At 37.5% G+C, this 17,629-nt stretch overlaps 1 protein-coding gene across 7 annotated transcripts in view; it reads right to left on the bottom strand.

The window, feature by feature from the left end:
* Positions 1-17,629, bottom strand: part of ARMC8 (armadillo repeat containing 8) — a 112,099-nt gene that overhangs the window by 74,349 nt on the left and 20,121 nt on the right. For 5 of the 7 annotated variants that reach the window (XM_023187841.1, XM_023187848.2, XM_023187847.2 and 2 more), the window contains 4 exons: positions 14,642-14,718; positions 2,526-2,597; positions 993-1,135; positions 791-888 (listed from right to left, as the gene is read on the bottom strand). In XM_023187841.1, the coding sequence (XP_023043609.1) occupies positions 791-888; positions 993-1,135; positions 2,526-2,597; positions 14,642-14,718 (390 nt within the window). The remainder of the gene's footprint in view (positions 1-790; positions 889-992; positions 1,136-2,525; positions 2,598-14,641; positions 14,719-17,629) is intronic. The other 2 variants (XM_023187844.1, XM_023187845.1) reach the window with 1 other exon arrangement.

Here is a 17,629-nt window from a genome sequence, read left to right as displayed (position 1 = left end):
TCCTAAACTGCTAGGATTACAGGCGTGAGCCACCATACCCAGCTGAGACTTTTATCATTTTTTATTTTTAGTGACAGGATTTCACTCTGTCACCTAGGCTGAGGTGCAGGGGCACCATCATAGCTTACTATAACCTCAAACTCCTAGGCTCACGCAATCCTTCCACTGCCGTCTCATGAGTAGCTAGGACTATAGGCATGCACCATTGCACCAGGCGAATTCATTTTTATTTTTTTCTTGTAGAGATGGACTCTTGTTGCCAGGCACGGTGGATCACACCTGTAATCCCAGCACTTTGGAAGGCCGAGGTGGGTGGATCATGAGGTTAGGAGTTTAAGACCAGCCTGGCCAAGATGGTGAAACCCCATCTCTACTAAAAATACAAAAAATTAGCCGGACATGGTGGCACACACCTGTAATCCCAGCTATACCGGAGGCTGAGGCAGAGAATTGCTTAAACCTGGGGCGGGGGGGGGCAGCGGGTGGAGGTTGCAGTGAGCTGAGATCGTGCCACTGCACTCTAGCCTGGGCAACAGAGCAAGACTCCAACTCAAAAAAAAGAAAAAGAGAGATGGAGTCTTGTTATGTCATTCTGGTTTGTCTTGAACTCCTGGCCTCAAGCAATCCTCCTACCTCAGCCTCCCAAAGCACTGGGATTACAGGTGTGAGCCACCATGCCCAACTGAGACTTTTACATAACACAGTTAGGATGAGTCTGAAGATGCTAAGCAAATTAGGAGTAGGCTGTTAGTGAAATGTAACTAATGTCTCAAATACATCTAAAACTCACTGTATACAGTAGCTCCTCTGGAGTGACAGGACTGGTGAAGATGGTACGCAGGCATCGGAGGCAAGCTTCAATAAACTTCAGGTCTGGGGACAGTAGTCCTATTAACAGAAACTAGATTTAGGACTAATCCTTTCAATCAGTATTTAAAGCACTGCAAACTGATTCTCAGCCTTACTTGAACAAAAATGGCTTCCCTACGTACCTTGCAATAAGGCAGGGATAATATGGCAGTCCAGTAGAGACTTGACATTGTTTTCAGTACCCATAGCAAGACTTCCCAACACCACTGCACATTCAGTTTTCAGCTCTGTGCTTGAGGTTTCTTGCTGAAGCAAGTACAACAATCTAAAAAGAAGGAACTTGATAAACAAAGAGACTAAAAAATGTAAACAAGACTCAATATGACCAAAAAAGGCTGTGCAGTCCACATACTAAAAATATGGTTGGTTGAGTTTATATGAATCGAATGGTCATTTGTTTATCTCATCTGCTAATTAAAGAAACATCTAGAAAAAAATCTAGAAGAGGTTTTGAAAACAAAAACTATGATATTCTCAGGGTTTATAAAACGTATAAATCTGAAAGTTGTCCACAAGTGGTCTCTGTAGAAAAAGCATCATCAGAGTCCACGTCATCTACCACTTCCTGTTGGGTCTCCAAAATGTGAAGACTCTCAAATGCCATGTGCTGCCAGATCTTAAATTCAAACTAGGATCTTAAATTCACTGAATCCAGAGCAGTGGTGCAGAGTTTGTAGAGATAGAGCCTAGAGGGAATATTCAGAGCCCTTGTGCAGCTCCTTAAGCAAGGGAAATTTCTTCTTTCTCCAGTTCTCTCATTTGGAAAATGAAGAGATCTTCTCATTTCCACTCCAGCCCAGCTTGCCAGACAAATACTCCCCAACCCTAACCTTTCTCCACTTATAACCATCTACCTTATGTTCTAAGATAGGACCCTCATGCTCCATAAAGTACTATTTATATATATCAAACATAAATCTCCTAAGAAAGGCTGCTGACAGCTTTACAGTTACTAAAGTATACATTTGAGGTTGGTGAGTTAAAGCATTTAAACCATTAATTCTGTTTCAAAACCAGAAAATAAGGAGAAAAAAAAAACAAAATAATAAATAATTCTGAATGAAAAGCTAACAGCAATTGCACAGAAAACTAGCTCTGAGGAGCAAAAGTAAAGAGGAAGTTATATAACTGTCATTGCCTGCCTAAAGGAAGCTTATTAGGTCATCAAAAGAAGAAATTAAACTTCCTAAACTTCCTACATTAACTTAAAAAACAGCAAATTGTAAAAATCAGAAGTTAAAATGAAACTGGATTAAAAATCAAGCAGGGTTTTTTTCCTTTAACTTCAAAAAGGTCTTAAGACTCTTAATAAATTACCCACTTACACAAAAAACTGCCAAGGCTCTAAGAAAATAGAGAAGAAAGTATCGGGCTGCTGTACATTGCGTACGTACCTAACAAACCCTTTTATCGTCAGGTCAAAGGTCTTCCTGAATTTCCAAAAAGTATTAACACATTCACTTCTTATTACATTCTGTTACTTTATAATTTTTTTCCTTAGAGATGGTGTAAATACTTACGCTTATTTTTAAAAATGGGATTTATTTTAAGAATTAAATAGACAATACAGGAAAAAATGGATTCTATTATTGAAAGTAAGAAATACATTAGAAATTAGTATGAATGGCAAGAAAGGGGTGAGACAGCAAACATACCTTGGAACAGCTCCTAAAACAATGAGATTGGCTTTCTGCTTGTTGTTTCCAATTACAGCATTTTTCATGTCTCTGAATTAAGGGGAAAAAAAATAAAGTATGTTGAGATAGCACTGAAAAAAATCAAAGATCATTCTACTTCATTATGCAATATCTCAGATTTGACAAAGTAAAAGCACTAACCTTTTTTCACATAAAGTACTAACGAAGGGATAGAGATAGGTGCAGAGTGAGCGTGGGGGCTGTAAAACAGGCAAGTATTGTAGAAAGTGAGAGATATCCTGAGTACTGGCAAAAGACTTCCAGTACAGAATTGAGTTCTTTTAAAAAGGGTTCCTACCAATTATTTGCATATAAAGGAATATACGCCACTTTCCCACTCAGCTCTGGGAGTAGGGAGTGAGTTAAACAAACAACAACAACAACAAAAAACAGCCCACAGAACATGATCTCCTTGTTTCAAGGATCACACGTTGTTCACTTTTTTCTTTTTTTTCTTGATGTCTTTATATTTTCTTATAATTTCATTTTATCTGCTTTATGTCTTACTAACTGTAGTCCTTTGTTGTTTTCCAACGCATCTTTTAATTTATCACAGTCAGTCTTCAAGTGATATTAGCCCATTGCATATATATTTTAAGAGCCTCGCATATATATTTCCATTTTCCCATTCATTTTTTGGGCTGCTGTTATATAATATTTTTAAATTGCTTAGAAACAACATAATTACATTGTTACTATTTTTGCTTAAGCAAAATTATCTCTTAAGGAGATTAAAAAAATAACAAAAAATCTTTTACATTTCTCAGATATTCAGGTATTTTTTATTCTAGCTACACAGAGCACTATACTTCACCAGGAGCAAAACTCTATTCCACAATAAGAGAACCTCTACCACTGATCAATTGGCTCACAAATTTGCGGCTGGTTCAAAAGGAAATGTAGAGAAAAAATAAATAGCTCCAAATAAACCCAGTACTACTAATAAAATCTTTAAAAAATACTTCCCCGGCTGGGCGTGCTGACTCACACCTGTAATCCCAGCTCTTTGGGCGGTCTAGGCAGGCAGATTGCTTGAACTCAGGAGTTTGAGACCAGACTAAACAACATGGTAAAACTCCATCTCTACAAATAATACAAAAATTAGCCAGTTGTGGTGGCATGCACTTGTAGTCCCAGCTACTTGGGGGGCTAATGTGGGAGGATCACTTCAGCCAGGGAGGTGGAGGTTACAGTGAGCAGAGATCAGACTGCACTCCAGTCTGGGCACCAGAGCGAGACTCCATCTCCAAAAAAAAAAAAAAAAAATTCAACAAATAAATGTTAGCGTCAGCATATATTTCTAACACCAATCATATTTACTGGCATTAAAGAACCTGGTAACAATTAACCCTTGTCTCCAATTGCCTTTTTTGATCATTGCAGAAAAATACTGCAACAACTAGTGATGTGCTAAAAGCAGATTTTCCCTACGAGCCAAACACTGAGAATGCCTGGTTTTTCTTCCATTAGCTCAGTGCCTGAGGGTACAGCTTTTTTTCAAAGCCTGACCTATCCCTCTGTAAAGTATCCCTCAGATCTTCTATATGGTTTTCAAGAAATAAGTAGCAATTTTTTTGTTGTTGTTTATGGGACTGAACTGAATGAAGTTTACTGAGGTTGTTAGCAAGTTCTGACACATGAATATAAAGCTATAGGATATCAAAGGCTCAATTAGCAAAGTTAAAGATAGTAAGAGATTGTATTTCTAAGCTCCTGCATCCTCATGGAGGCCTGTTTTCTTTACAGGCTTTAGTTCATAATCATCAGCATATGGACCTTAACCTACCAGCTTGTTGTTTACTTTCATCATCTCCCTTTCTCTTAATGTGTTCTGCCTATACAAATGCAGTACATTCATTTGTCCAGCCCGTCTAGAGTCTGTGTAGGCTAAGTGCCATTCTGCGTGCTTTCTATTCCAGAACTCCCAACCCTAATACTTCCAGTTTTTCCTCTCCATTCTTCTTAATTAAGCAGAAATGAGGGGTCCCTAACATTACCAAATGAACCCATTCCCAACATCTGAAACCATGCCATGTTTTTATAGACAAGAGCAAACAAAAACCCCTCCAACCCAAATTTTCTAATTCTCTTAATAGTTTTACAAAAAGGACATGAAGGAGGTAACTGATGGCAATAGAGGAAATGCCACCTAAAGAGAACACAATAAAATGGAACAATGTCTAAAGAAAAAGATTCTCGCTCTGGTTTTAGTAAGTAAATATACCTGTGCTAGATAAGGAAAAAAAGATGTTAATAAATTCTATTCAATTGTTGCTATAAAGGAATGCTAGTAGATCACTTCTATGAAGAATTAAAATCAAAAGGATTAATTAACAGGATTAAGGAATCAACGTCAGATGACAACATTCAGCCATCTAGATGAAACTTCTTTCAGTTCCCAGAGTGCAGTTATTCTTTCTCTGTCATCTCCTTACCCTCTCCCTCATACTTTGCTCTGGCTAGCTTTACTCATCCTTCAGGTCTGAGTGTCACTTCCTCCAGGAAGCATGCCCTGAAACCCCCAGGTCAGGGTTAGGTGTCCCTCCTAGTTGCCCTCTATCATAATACAATCATCACTTTGTTAAGATAAAAGTCTATCTCCTCTTGAGAGGCAAGAAAGCCAATCTCACCTGGAAATATCGGAGAAGTTACTGTCAGCAGATCATTAATTATAGTGATTCTAGATATCCATTATTTTTGTAAAATGCAAATTCACAGCTATCGTCCAAGATGGGAACACAATACTATCCCAGATTTCTATATTACTTCAAATTTACAAAGCATTCCATATCCACTACTTAATTTCATCTTCATCATAACCTTGAGTAATATTAACTCCATTTTACAGAGGAGAAAGCTACAACTCAGGATTGGGGTTTTTCAGAACCCAATATTAAATGACAGAGACAGTCTCAACCCATGTCTTTCATGCCAACTGTTTTTTCCATTACCACCAGGACATCAGGCATTGACAATGAACCAATGGAAAAGACAAATGAATTCAGTAAATTCATTTTCTTTTTCCTTCTGTGTTTTAATGTTACATTTTTATACAAAACAAAAGTGTTTCTAACTTTTAGTCAGACACCCTTTTCCCAGCAGACCAAAAGAATGTCATCTCATGCCCACCAACTTTTAATGTTGGGGAAAACGCTCTACTTACTTCTACTGAAATTCAACAACTAGTTTTTGAGCTCAGCATTGTGCTAGTCTCTATGAAGCATATGAAAGTATCACACAACGGGATGCCTGGTCTGAGGAGTTCACAATATCCTTGGAGTGGCAAAAACAACACTATCAATATAAGTCGGTACTAAATTATAAACAGAATGTTTATAACGTCAAGAAAAGTAGATGCTCAATAAGCTTAAAAGGTTTTGAGCAATGGTTAAGAATTAAGATAAAACTTAGAAAATAGAACTTGGATAAGCAGATGGGAGGGCAAAAGGAGAAATCGTTCATACAAGACCATATTGGAAATGAAAATGGCCTGTTCCTGGGGCACTACCAGGAGCCTGAATTGAAAAACAAGTTCGCTTTAGGGTGGCATGGAACATAAAGTTAGAAAAGTGATAGGGAGATGAGACAAACTAAAGGGAGATGGATTAAGGAGCAATCATATTTCTGATCACAGAAGGGACATGAAGGAAGCAGTGAATAAGGAAAATAAGCTGAATGTGAAATGGATTGGAAGGCTTATAATACTAGTTAAGAGGGACAATTAAGTGGCTGATGCTCCCCTTGTGATCTCCAGACCTCCTATTCTTATCTTTAAAATAGCATTCACCAGGTAAACTACCATGGATGGTCTCTTTAGTTATTTGACTATCTCATTAGATTTTTGGACCCTCCAGTGCACTGACTACATTATTCACCTTTATATACCCCCATACTAGCACAATGCTTGGTACTAGGCAGGCAGTCAATAAATGTTTGTTGAAGGAATTAATCAATCCATCTAGGTATCTGGTTATACAAAACTGATTAGTGGAGCAGCCAACGGAATCATTAATACAAGGGTCATTTTGAGGAAGCAGTTAACAAGATGATTTAATAGGTACAAAAATGTGTTACGTGACATGTCTTGAGTGACTACTTCATGTCTGGGCACATGGGTGCAGGAAACAACAGAAAGCTTAGAGAAGAAATCTCTTAACAAGACAAGGATTGATTCTGACTTTGTACACACTGAATTATCTTTGAGGTGAGATAAGAATAAGTAAGCCTTGCGGATATCTCATTTTTCGGGAGTGGGAGAAAAGAAGTCAATATTAAGATGTTACAAACATGCACTTGTTGAGAAAGATTTTCAGCTAAAATCTGCCTAGAATCTTAAATTTGCATGCTAATAAATGGACTTGATAAGCTCCCATATTTACATGGAGGTTAAACTTTCTACTTTCTTTGCTCTCAAAGAGATTTTTAGTGTGGCAGAGAAAAAGGACTTGAATATTAAAATGTACAGTGCCTACCACAGCATATGTCTAAATTAGAGCATTATAAGGGTGATGAAAACCAAGAGAAAAAGCGCTGTAAGTTGCTATTAAAATTACAGAAAAAGTAAAAAAAAAAAAAAAAAGGATCTAGACCTGCTGGAAAAACAATTCCAGTCAATCAAGTATAAATATATTTATTTCTCAATGGTCAAAAATAGCATACATTTTAACTGAAAGCCTAATATCACCTAAAAACAAAATTATCTTTAAAAGTATTGAAGACTGGAGACCCAAGCTAAAAATCAATTACAGTCATGCTGTGCTTAACGACGAGGACATGTTGTTTGACAACGGGGATATGTTCCGAGAAATGCATCATTAGGCAACTTTGTCCTTGTGTGAACATCATAGGGTATACTTACACCAACTAGATAGTATAGCCTACTACACACTTAGACTATATGGTATAGTTTATTGCTCGTAGGCTGCAAACATGTACAGCATGTTACCGTACTGAATAATGCAGGCAATTGTAACACAATGGTAGGTAATGTGTATCTAAGCATATTTAAATACAAAAATACAGTATTATATTCTTACCGGGTCACTGACTTTAACTGTCTTTAACTGAAACATCATTGCGTAATGCATGACTGTATTTTCATTTTGAACCAGTATTACTTTTCACGTACCTGAAGCAGCTCTTTTCTGCTTCATATTTGGAACACTCTATATTTATTTCTGGTCTAACTAGTATAAAGTAGCCCAAAACCACACTGGATACTGAAAACTATAATCTGAGTATGAAGTTTAATCTACTTATGAAAACTCGCTGTTTATAAAACATTCATTTGTAAAATAAGAAAAAAAAACACATATTTGTGGGTAACTAGAATAAGGGCAACACGGTAAACAACTTACGTTATTTGGACTGTGAGAATCACAAACATACACAATGCTCTGTCCCTATAACTGTAATTATCATGACATTTTTTGGAGAATTAACATCCAGACATCCAAGTATGGTAACCTTTCTATTATCATACATGGTTAAGGAATGAGATATGTTCATATTCCAACTAAAGTTATATGACAATTAATTCCACTGTCATTACTGAATTGCCAATTTTAGGAATTAGCTAATGACGATCTATTATTCAAATTAAAGTTATTTTTATCATAAGGCTTTGATTCAAGACGCACTTGGAAAATTTATGGCAAAATTCAGCTCAAATCAACTTAGGCATTTACTGAATATCAACTACATGTATAAACTGAAAAAACAGAATTGAGTGTAATTTAGTTCATTCTTACAAACAAATTACTCTGTGATGTAGATTTTTGGAATATATGTAGTTTCAGATACAGTTCTGATCTGTATAAAACCATGAAAAGCAGCACTTTGGAAGGCCGAGGCAGGCAGATCACAAGGTCAGGAGTTCAAGACCAGCTTGGCCAACATAATGAAACCCTACCTCTACTAAAAAAAAAAAAAAAAATTAGCCGGGCATGGTAGCGTGCACCTGTAATCCCAGCTACTCAGGAGGCTGAAGCAGGAGAACTGCTTGAACCTGGGAGGCAGAGGTTGCAGTGAGCCGAGATTGCGCCACTGCACTCCAGCCTGGATGACAGAGCAAGACTGCATCTCAAAAAAAAAAAAAATTTAAAAAACACCATGAAAAGTTAACTGTAAATATTTAATCTTCTTTCCATAGCATTTTATGGTTTCTTAATGACAAGTGAATACATAATTTTGAAAATTAAATGCTGGCTCCAAAATTAGGATATTTAATGTATTTAACTCTGTTTTATCAATGTATGATTACAAATCACCTTACATTCTCCAAAAATGAAGAGTAAAATCTACCAAAATATTTTGGTAGATATTAACACTTTAAATATAATTAATCATTCCAAAGAACATAAAAAATGTGTCAGAACAGTATGGAACAATATGGCAGCATACCGTTAAGTGCTTTATACATTTGAAAAGATATATACGCCGGGCACGGTGTCTCATGCTTATAATCTCAGCACTTTGGGAGGCCGAGGCGGGTGGATCATGAGGTCAGGAGATCGAGACCATCCTGGTTAACACAGCGACACCCTGTCTCTACTAAAAATACAAAAAATTAGCTGAGCATGGTGGCACGTGCATGCAGTCCCACCTACTCAGGAGGCTGAGGCAGGAGAATCAATTGAACACAGGAGGCAGAGGTTGCATTGAGTCGAGACCACACCACTGCACTCTAGCCTGAGTGACAGAGTGAGACTGTCTCAAAAAAAAAGACAAAAAAGAAAAGATATATACACATATGCATACAAATATATAGTATTGATGTTCAAAGTTAGTATCACATAGACATACATATACAAACAGCTTATCTGTCTGCAAGAAAAGATTACATCAATTTGATTTAATCATTCCTGGATAATCCTGCCTACCAAATTCTCTGACCAAATTCTGTCTCAGAATATATAGTTTTAAACAAGTAAGACGCAGATCACTCTATCACATTTGGTATTAAGGTCACTTTTGTGTATGTTTACCCATAACCCTCAAAAATAACTGATTAAGACTGGGGGGGCACAGTAATCCCAACACTTTGAGAGGCCGAGGTGGGAGGATCACTTGAGGTCAGGAGTTCGAGAACAGTCCTGCCTGGCTAACAGGGCAAAACCCTGTCTCTACTAAAAATACAAAAATTAGTTGTGCATGGTGGCGGGCACCTGCAATCCCAGCTACTCAGGAAGCTGAGACAGAATTGCTTGAACCCAGGAGGCAGAGGTTGCAGTGAGTTCAGATCTCGTTGCTGCACTCCACCTGGGTGACAGAGCGAGACTCCATCTCAAAACAAAGCAAAACAAACTGATTAAATGTATTAGAAGGAGAAATTTTTTTAATGATTTTTTTTGGAATACTTACTTTCAATTATTCTAAAACTTAACCCTTTAACTTAAAAGTTCTCAAAACCCAAAGGCTTCATTTTACGGAATTATAAATTCATTTTATGGGAACTCTTATCTTTAGCTCACCCAAGAAAATGGAACCTGCCTACATTCTACTGAAACCAAAGATACAAAATTTCCTGGAGCTAAGAGAATTAAATAATCATTACCAAAATAAACTCATATCATCAGTACATTAAAATGCTTCAGAGGACACTTTAGAAGTGGATTCTTGGTGGGGGGAAAAAAAATCACATGATTCTGCAGGTTCCACAAGTGCCTGACTGAATTCACCAGAGGTCTAGTCAAGCTTTCTAATTCTATTAAACTCTGCAACCACAAACTAGCTACACTGGCTTATATCAACTTTTGCTCTTCAACATAGCAATATCAACAAAGGGCCATGTAGAGATATCTGCTGACCTTTTTTTTTTTTTTTTAAAACAAAACAAAAACAACTCTGTCACACAGGCTGGAGTGCAGTGGCATAATCTCGGCTCACTGCAACAACCTCCACCTCCTAGGCTCAAGGGATCCTCCTACTTCAGCCTCGCAAGTAGTGGGGACTACAGGCACATACCACCATGCCCGGCCAATTTTTTAATTTTTATTTTTGTAGAGACGGGTTTCACCATGTTGTCCAAGCTGGAACTCCTGGATTCAAGTGATCCGCCCACCTTGGCCTCCCCACAGTACTGGGATTACAGGCATGGGCCACGATGCCTGGCCTCTGTTAATCTTTCACTGAAATTCACTAACATGAAAACCAGATCAAGTGCTCTAATTTTGTTATGTTAAAAAAAAAAGTGTTTAAGTAGCTTTCACTCATGATTTACAAAATCACATGAACAGTTATTCTTCAAGTATGAGATTTTACATGGTGGAACCAATACTATAATAACTTTACCCAAAAAGGTCCTGCAATTTTTTAAGTCACATGCAGATCTCCATATTACAGGAAGCTCAGAATTTGCAATGCAGGGTAGTTTAACTGACATACCTACTCTCTGTTGTAGTTGCAAAGGCTACAGTTTACAACCAACACAGTGACTTTCCTCTTCTTTCAGCTCGTATCTTACTCCTTACTTAATGATCATCTATTCAGTTATGCACATGGAATTTTGCTCTTTTAGAGAAAAGGACCTGATTTTGTATTCAAACCTTTTACACAACAGGACCATTCAAGTTTATGCTAACTATTGTGCTACTATCAAAGTTATCTCTAGGTAACTCGGCATTCTTCAACAATTGAAAATTAAGCAGTTCTGATGCTTAATGTTATTTTTCAACAAGGCACACTCACTGACTAGGTAAAATGGTCCACTGTGATGTGAGCTATCTACAAAGAAGTTCCCCATATTTTTGGGTAGAGCTATATAGCTCTAACTCAGCTAGTAGATTAGCTGTAGACTATGATGAAGAATCATTACTCATCTTTAATCTGATTTTGCTTTACCTGCTAGTATGTTATACATGTTCACAATCTTATCTGTCTTCAAGATAGGGTCTCACTGTGTTGCCCAGGCAGGATTTGAACTCCTAGGCTCAAGCAATCTTCCCGACTCAGCCTCCCAAGCAACTGTTACTACACATGCCTTCCACCATGCCTCGTATATGTTCATAACATTTACTGAGAAAAATCAAACTTAATAGAGGCAGAAAAATAAAACTCTGGTTAGCCTGTAGTCAAAGCTACAATTTTTGTCAATTATTTTATGTCCCTTCAATTAAATATTTTGGACTTAATGATATTTCAGCCTCTACCTTTTCCTTCCCTAAAATTAATAGGCTACCTTTGGTTGTGTATACTCTGTGCCCATCTTTCTACCTACCAATTTTGGTCTAGTAATGGTCTGTGTGACTTGATGATGACTGTGAGGTACATAAAAATCAAAAAATTGGTCAACTCTCTTTTCCTAAATATCATTTTCATTCCCTTTTTCTATACATATTGTATTAAACAAGATTACTTCGGTTGGGCACAGTGGCTCACGTCTGTAATCCCAGTACTTTGGGAGGCCGTGGCAGGTGGATCACCTGAGGTTGGGAGTTTGAGACCAGCCTGACCAACATGGAGAAACCTCGTCTCTACTAAAAATACAAAATTAGCTGAGCGTGGTGGTGGGCGCCTATAATCCCAGCTACTCGGGAGGCTGAGGCAGGAGAATCACTTTAACTCTGGAAGTGGAGGTTGCAGCGAGCCGAGATCGCGCCATCGCACTCCAGCCTGGGCAACAAGAGTGAAACTCCGCCTCAAAAAAAAAAAAAAAAAAAAAATTAAAGACAGATAATGTTGAAAATAATTCACTTTTCATCTCTTGACCACGTACAATTAATTTTCAGACAGTGACAAAGTTCAAGAAAGAAGTCATGAAGAATAAATATTTCTATCTGGAGAAAAGGAAGCTTTATCAAATCACACTACACATATCTCCATAAGATCAGTATTACTCTGAAATAAAGTGAAAAAATATTGGGTGATCTGTCCCCTTCAAACTATAAACAGATTTTAGTATTTTAAGTAGCAATCACGTTTACTAGAATGTGTTATCACTCACATTCTCCTGTCTGAGTCAGGAATTTTAGTCCCCCTCTCTCTTCTACTTTAGTTTGAACTGTCTCCTCTGTTTTTTTCCCCCCTTTCTCTTCTTTGAGGAGAATTATCTTTTTTAAGTTGTTTTAAATTGGGGCTAATAACAACTAACCACCTAAGTGCCAACTGATCCACATTGTATCAGACATTGAATTTTATAATTCTGATTTAATTCTCACATCAACGTGGCAATATAGGCAGTGTTATCTTATCTTTACAGATGATAAAATTGAGGCTCAATGAAATTACAAAACTTGTCCAAGCAAATAGCTAGAAAGGACCATACTAGAAAATGTCGGAATCAGGAATTCAACCCACTGTTGTCCAACTCCAAAGCCCATGCTCTTTCTACTCTACCATTCCTTCACACAAACATTTCTTTATGCCTAGCTGACAGCTAATTAGGTCTCAGACTGGTAGTTTTTCAAAAGACAGTAAGGCTATCAAACTACATTTTAGCTGCTTGGTCATAATTCTATCTTTCCCACTTTTATCGTTTCGTATTTTATCAATTTTTGAAAAACTACAGTGTTCTTTGGTAAGTAAAAAATTTCTCAAAGTGACAACATTCGAATCAGCTACTCATATCAGATAGAGAATTCTACAAGTCTATCACACAGAATCCTTGATTACTAAACTTAGCTTTCCCCTAAACATGGTAGCAGTGATATCATCTTTTAATACCATTTATTGAACACTTAGTAAGTCTAACATTTTCAACCATTTATTGAGAAATTTTAAGTAATATTTAGAATTATTTATATACAGAGCTATCTGGTTGCATGTGGAGAGTATCTGTCTAAGGAAGAGTGTTAAGTTAAACCTGCCCCCTTGACTAACTTGTGTGTGTAGGTACAACCCAAACTTATTTATTTAATAGATGGATTTAATAAACCATTCTTCCTGGTAATAATTAAACTAGTCTAAAAAGGAGTGATTAAATAATTATAAACTCTCCTGCTTAAGGGGACAAAGACATAGTTAACATAGTAAGAACACTAGAAATACCACCGTTTTTTGTAAACTGAGAGGCCGTGAAAGTAAAGTGTCAAGTATCTCGGGTGGATCCTAACCAGCCTCTCACCTTCCCTTGCAGCTCAATTTGAACAGCCAAGCAGTTTTACAGCACTTTTATCTTACCTCCCTTTATAGATTCACAACTCCAAAGCCTACAATGCCTTTGGGGAGAGAGGCTTTAAGAACTGCAGTCTGAAGAAACTTGTATAAACAAAGCATCCTAGCCTTGCCATGGCTGAGCACAAGTTAAAGTACTATTTGGCTGACAATGCTTATGGGATTAGAGAAAAAGAATGAGGCCTCCCTCACTGGCGCCCTCACCATTACCCAAATGTATCTTGACCCTTTTTTGTGTCTTTCTTCCCACAGACACAGTTCAGGCCTGTGGATCCTTCACATTTCCCAACTCCACAATAAGCCTTAGTCTAGACCTTCCTTCTTAGAACTAATGTGCTAAGAGTATGATAATCTGAAACTCAAATGAAAGGGAATAAATCTGAAACCTTATCCTATTTGCTTCTCCTAATTTTTTAAGAGCATAATTACCTCTGGTATGTGGCTTACAAATGTTTCCTCTCATTAAACATGACATTTTGGAGAAAAAAAGGCATTAAGCTTATTAAGAGTTTAAATTTTCTGACAGCTTTCTAAATTCTAAATTTAAAACATCATTAGGAGACTCAATCTTGGTGACAGTTAATGAGTTAACCAAAAACAAAACAAAAAACCCTACTGGTCTATTCTTTCACTGCGTTCCAATTACGAAAGACCATCAATCTTATTCTCCTGCTTTTGTGGATATTAAAGAAGCAAAAGCATTCTCCAAAGAAAACATTTTTTTTAATGTGAAACAAGCATTCTACAAAAAAATGAAGCTAACCATGTCAGTTAACAACTATTCAAAAGACAATTCTTTACAGTAAAATATTAAACGTCATGAATGTCAAGCAGTCTTTCTAGCAAGAAGCCAAATGAAAGAAAAAAGGTATAACCCTGTATTTTCAAAATTAAAATATCTGGCAGATTAAAACATGAAAACAAACAACTTTTTGATAGACTCTTAAATACATACTACTTACATGACACCTTGTAGAACTTTCTGGGGATCAGGGTCAAATAGCCTGTCAACATAGTGGCGACTGCTAGCTGTTACTTCCTAGAAAGTGGGGGGAAAAATTATGACATCTGAAGCCATGCAAATCACAAATTCACAGCATCACCCACAATATCAAATGACTAGATAATGTAACTTAAGGTAGATGCATTAAAATTTATATTAAATACTTAGTTTTGTCTCCTTATGATATGGGATACTTAAGCAGGTGACTTTTCTCTCTCAGGTATCAAAATAATGGGAAACTGTACTGTTTAGTTCAAGATGTCAAAGATCAATATTTTTCTTCTAAGAATGCCCAATTTCAAAAGTAAGAATGTCCATGGTATACATTTTACTATGTCTTAAAACTAGCAGGAGAGCTTGGAAAGTCAACATAATTACAAAGCACATAACTTTGTTCATTCAAAAGAATCATCACGAAGATATTAAATATATTTTTGTAAATACTTTATTAGTCTGAAAAAAAGCTCACGACAAAGATAAACGGTAAGACAGAGAAGAAAGAAGACACCTAGTTCTCACTAAACACATAGCTAGACAGTGGGACCTTTGTGGTGAGCCCTGAAGTTTTGCCGACAGAAGACCTAGGCATATATGTTAGCATATATACTTAGCAGCAAGCTAAGTTTCTTCACTAACTGCTGGGTGTCACATACATATGATTAACAGGAATATTACTTCTGTAATTTAGAACACACTAAAGGACAAAATCTGGCTCTCAGCCAGGGAAGTGAGGACTTCATGAAATAGTCTGTAAGGGGTAGTCTAGGTACAAGAGGAAATCCTTAGACTAACATAGAGGAGCTTCACTGCTGGAGGCAGAAGTAAAAATAAAGGAGTTGTCACACTTTCTGTGAAGGAAAACAATTAAGAATTAGAGTGATCTGTAGGCCACCCAAGCTGTCTCAACTGAACTGGATAAGGGTGGGTAGAATTAGAAAGAGTACAAAGGGAAGACACTTACCTCCTTTTCATTTGTATTGTGGAGTTTTTCTATTGTGTTATTTCTTGTAATACTTATTTTGGAGGGTTACTTTTTTAATATTTAATTTTTGATGCTTAACATTATTTAAAACAAAGAACCCATATTTAAGAACCAGAGAAAAAGTTTTGTCCCCTGCTTCTTTTTTCTGATGTCTGCTGAAATATCTTTATATACTCCCCCACTGTTAGCAATAAGTTATTATAGGGAGGAAGAAATAACTTTTCCAATTTACTCAGAACTCCAAATCAGTAAAAGAGTTAATTACCAAGATACAGTACCAGCTTAAACTTTTGAGCCACCAAAAATAACTCTGGACAACTACACAAACTGTAGTTTTCTGATAATATAGTTAACCAAGTCAACACATACTTTCTTCCCCCCTCCACCGAGAGGAAGTCTTGCTCTGTTGCCCAGGCTAGAGTGCAGCAGCACGATCTTGGCTCACTTGCAACCTTCACCTCTTGGGTTCAAGCAATTCTCCTGCCTCAGCCTCCTGAGTAGCCGGGATTACAGGCATGCGCCACCACACCCGGCTAATTTTTGTATTTTTAGTAGAAATGGGGTTTCACCGTGTTGGCCAGGCTGGTCTCGAAGTCGTGACCTCATGATCCACCCTTCTCGGCCTCCCAAAGTGCTGGGATTACAGGTGTGAGCCACTGTGCCCAGCCAACACATATTTTCATATTCTGAATTTGCTACCAAAATATCCTCAAAGGCAACTCAAATACCTGCTTTTTAAAAAAAAAAAAAAAAAAAAAAAAAGAGATGCGGTCTTGCCCAGGCTGATCTCAAACTCCTGGGCTCAAGCTCCCATCTCAGCCTCCCAAGTAACTTAACTACAGGTGTGTGCCACTACATCCAGCTCAAATGCTTGCTTTTAGCATGTACTTCATTTATAAAGAACAAACAGTAGAAGGAAAGAGGCAAAAGTGATGGAAATTCTTGTGCCCACCAGGGTACCATTAAAGCACCTGCTAACAGAATCTGTTTCCCTCAAAATAACAGAATCACAGAGTTAGAAGGACTCTCAACAATAATCTGCCCAATCCCTCAGTTTACAAATGGGGCGTCTCATGATCTTTACCCATTTGTCAGATCATCAAATGTATAGTAAGGACACCAATAACTGTACAAACATATCAAGAAACAATATATGAAGAGCAAAAGCTAGAGAAGAACTGAAAAAAGCACTACTATAATACGAACAGGTAAGTTTTGCCACTCCATTTGAGTATATGTTTTCCCGGCTTTCTGACATAGTAAAAGTTCTAAGCATCTCAGACCCTCCTATCCAGAGACTGATTTTAATTTTACTGTTCTCTCTACCTTTACTCTCTATAGCTCCACATCTCTTACCTCTCAATGACGTGTATCTTAACATAAATTTCCCCCATTAATAGCAATTCTTTTGCTGCTCTGTGCCTGGTTCGTTCAATATAACATGCACCGAGGAAAGCATTAAAAATAAATTTATCGGCCGGGCGCGGTGGCTCAAGCCTGTAATCCCAGCACTTTGGGAGGCCGAGACGGGCGGATCACGAGGTCAGGAGATCGAGACCATCCTGGCTAATACGGTGAAACCCCGTCTCTAATAGAAAATACAAAAAACTAGCCGGGCGACGAGGCGGGCGCCTGTAGTCCCAGCTACTCGGGAGGCTGAGACAGGAGAATGGCGTGAACCCAGGAGGTGGAGCTTGCAGTGAGCTGAGATCCGGCCACTGCACTCCAGCCTGGGCGGCAGAGCAAGACTCCGTCTCAAAAAATAAATAAATAAATAAATAAATAAATAAATTTATCTTTAATAAAGAAAAATTTAGTAAGGCACAGTCCCTGTTCTCAAGAACTCATATTCTCTTGTTACTATGCTTAAATGATGATTTTCCTATAAGGATATAAGAATTATAGTATACACGACACAAAAGCGGCACTGGGGAGGACGTCTGTAAACCAGGGGAATCAGGGAAG

The sequence above is a fragment of the Piliocolobus tephrosceles genome, chromosome 2, assembly GCF_002776525.5.
Source record: "Piliocolobus tephrosceles isolate RC106 chromosome 2, ASM277652v3, whole genome shotgun sequence".
Taxonomy (NCBI): domain Eukaryota; kingdom Metazoa; phylum Chordata; class Mammalia; order Primates; family Cercopithecidae; genus Piliocolobus; species Piliocolobus tephrosceles.
This window is presented reverse-complemented; position numbering and strand designations above follow the sequence as displayed.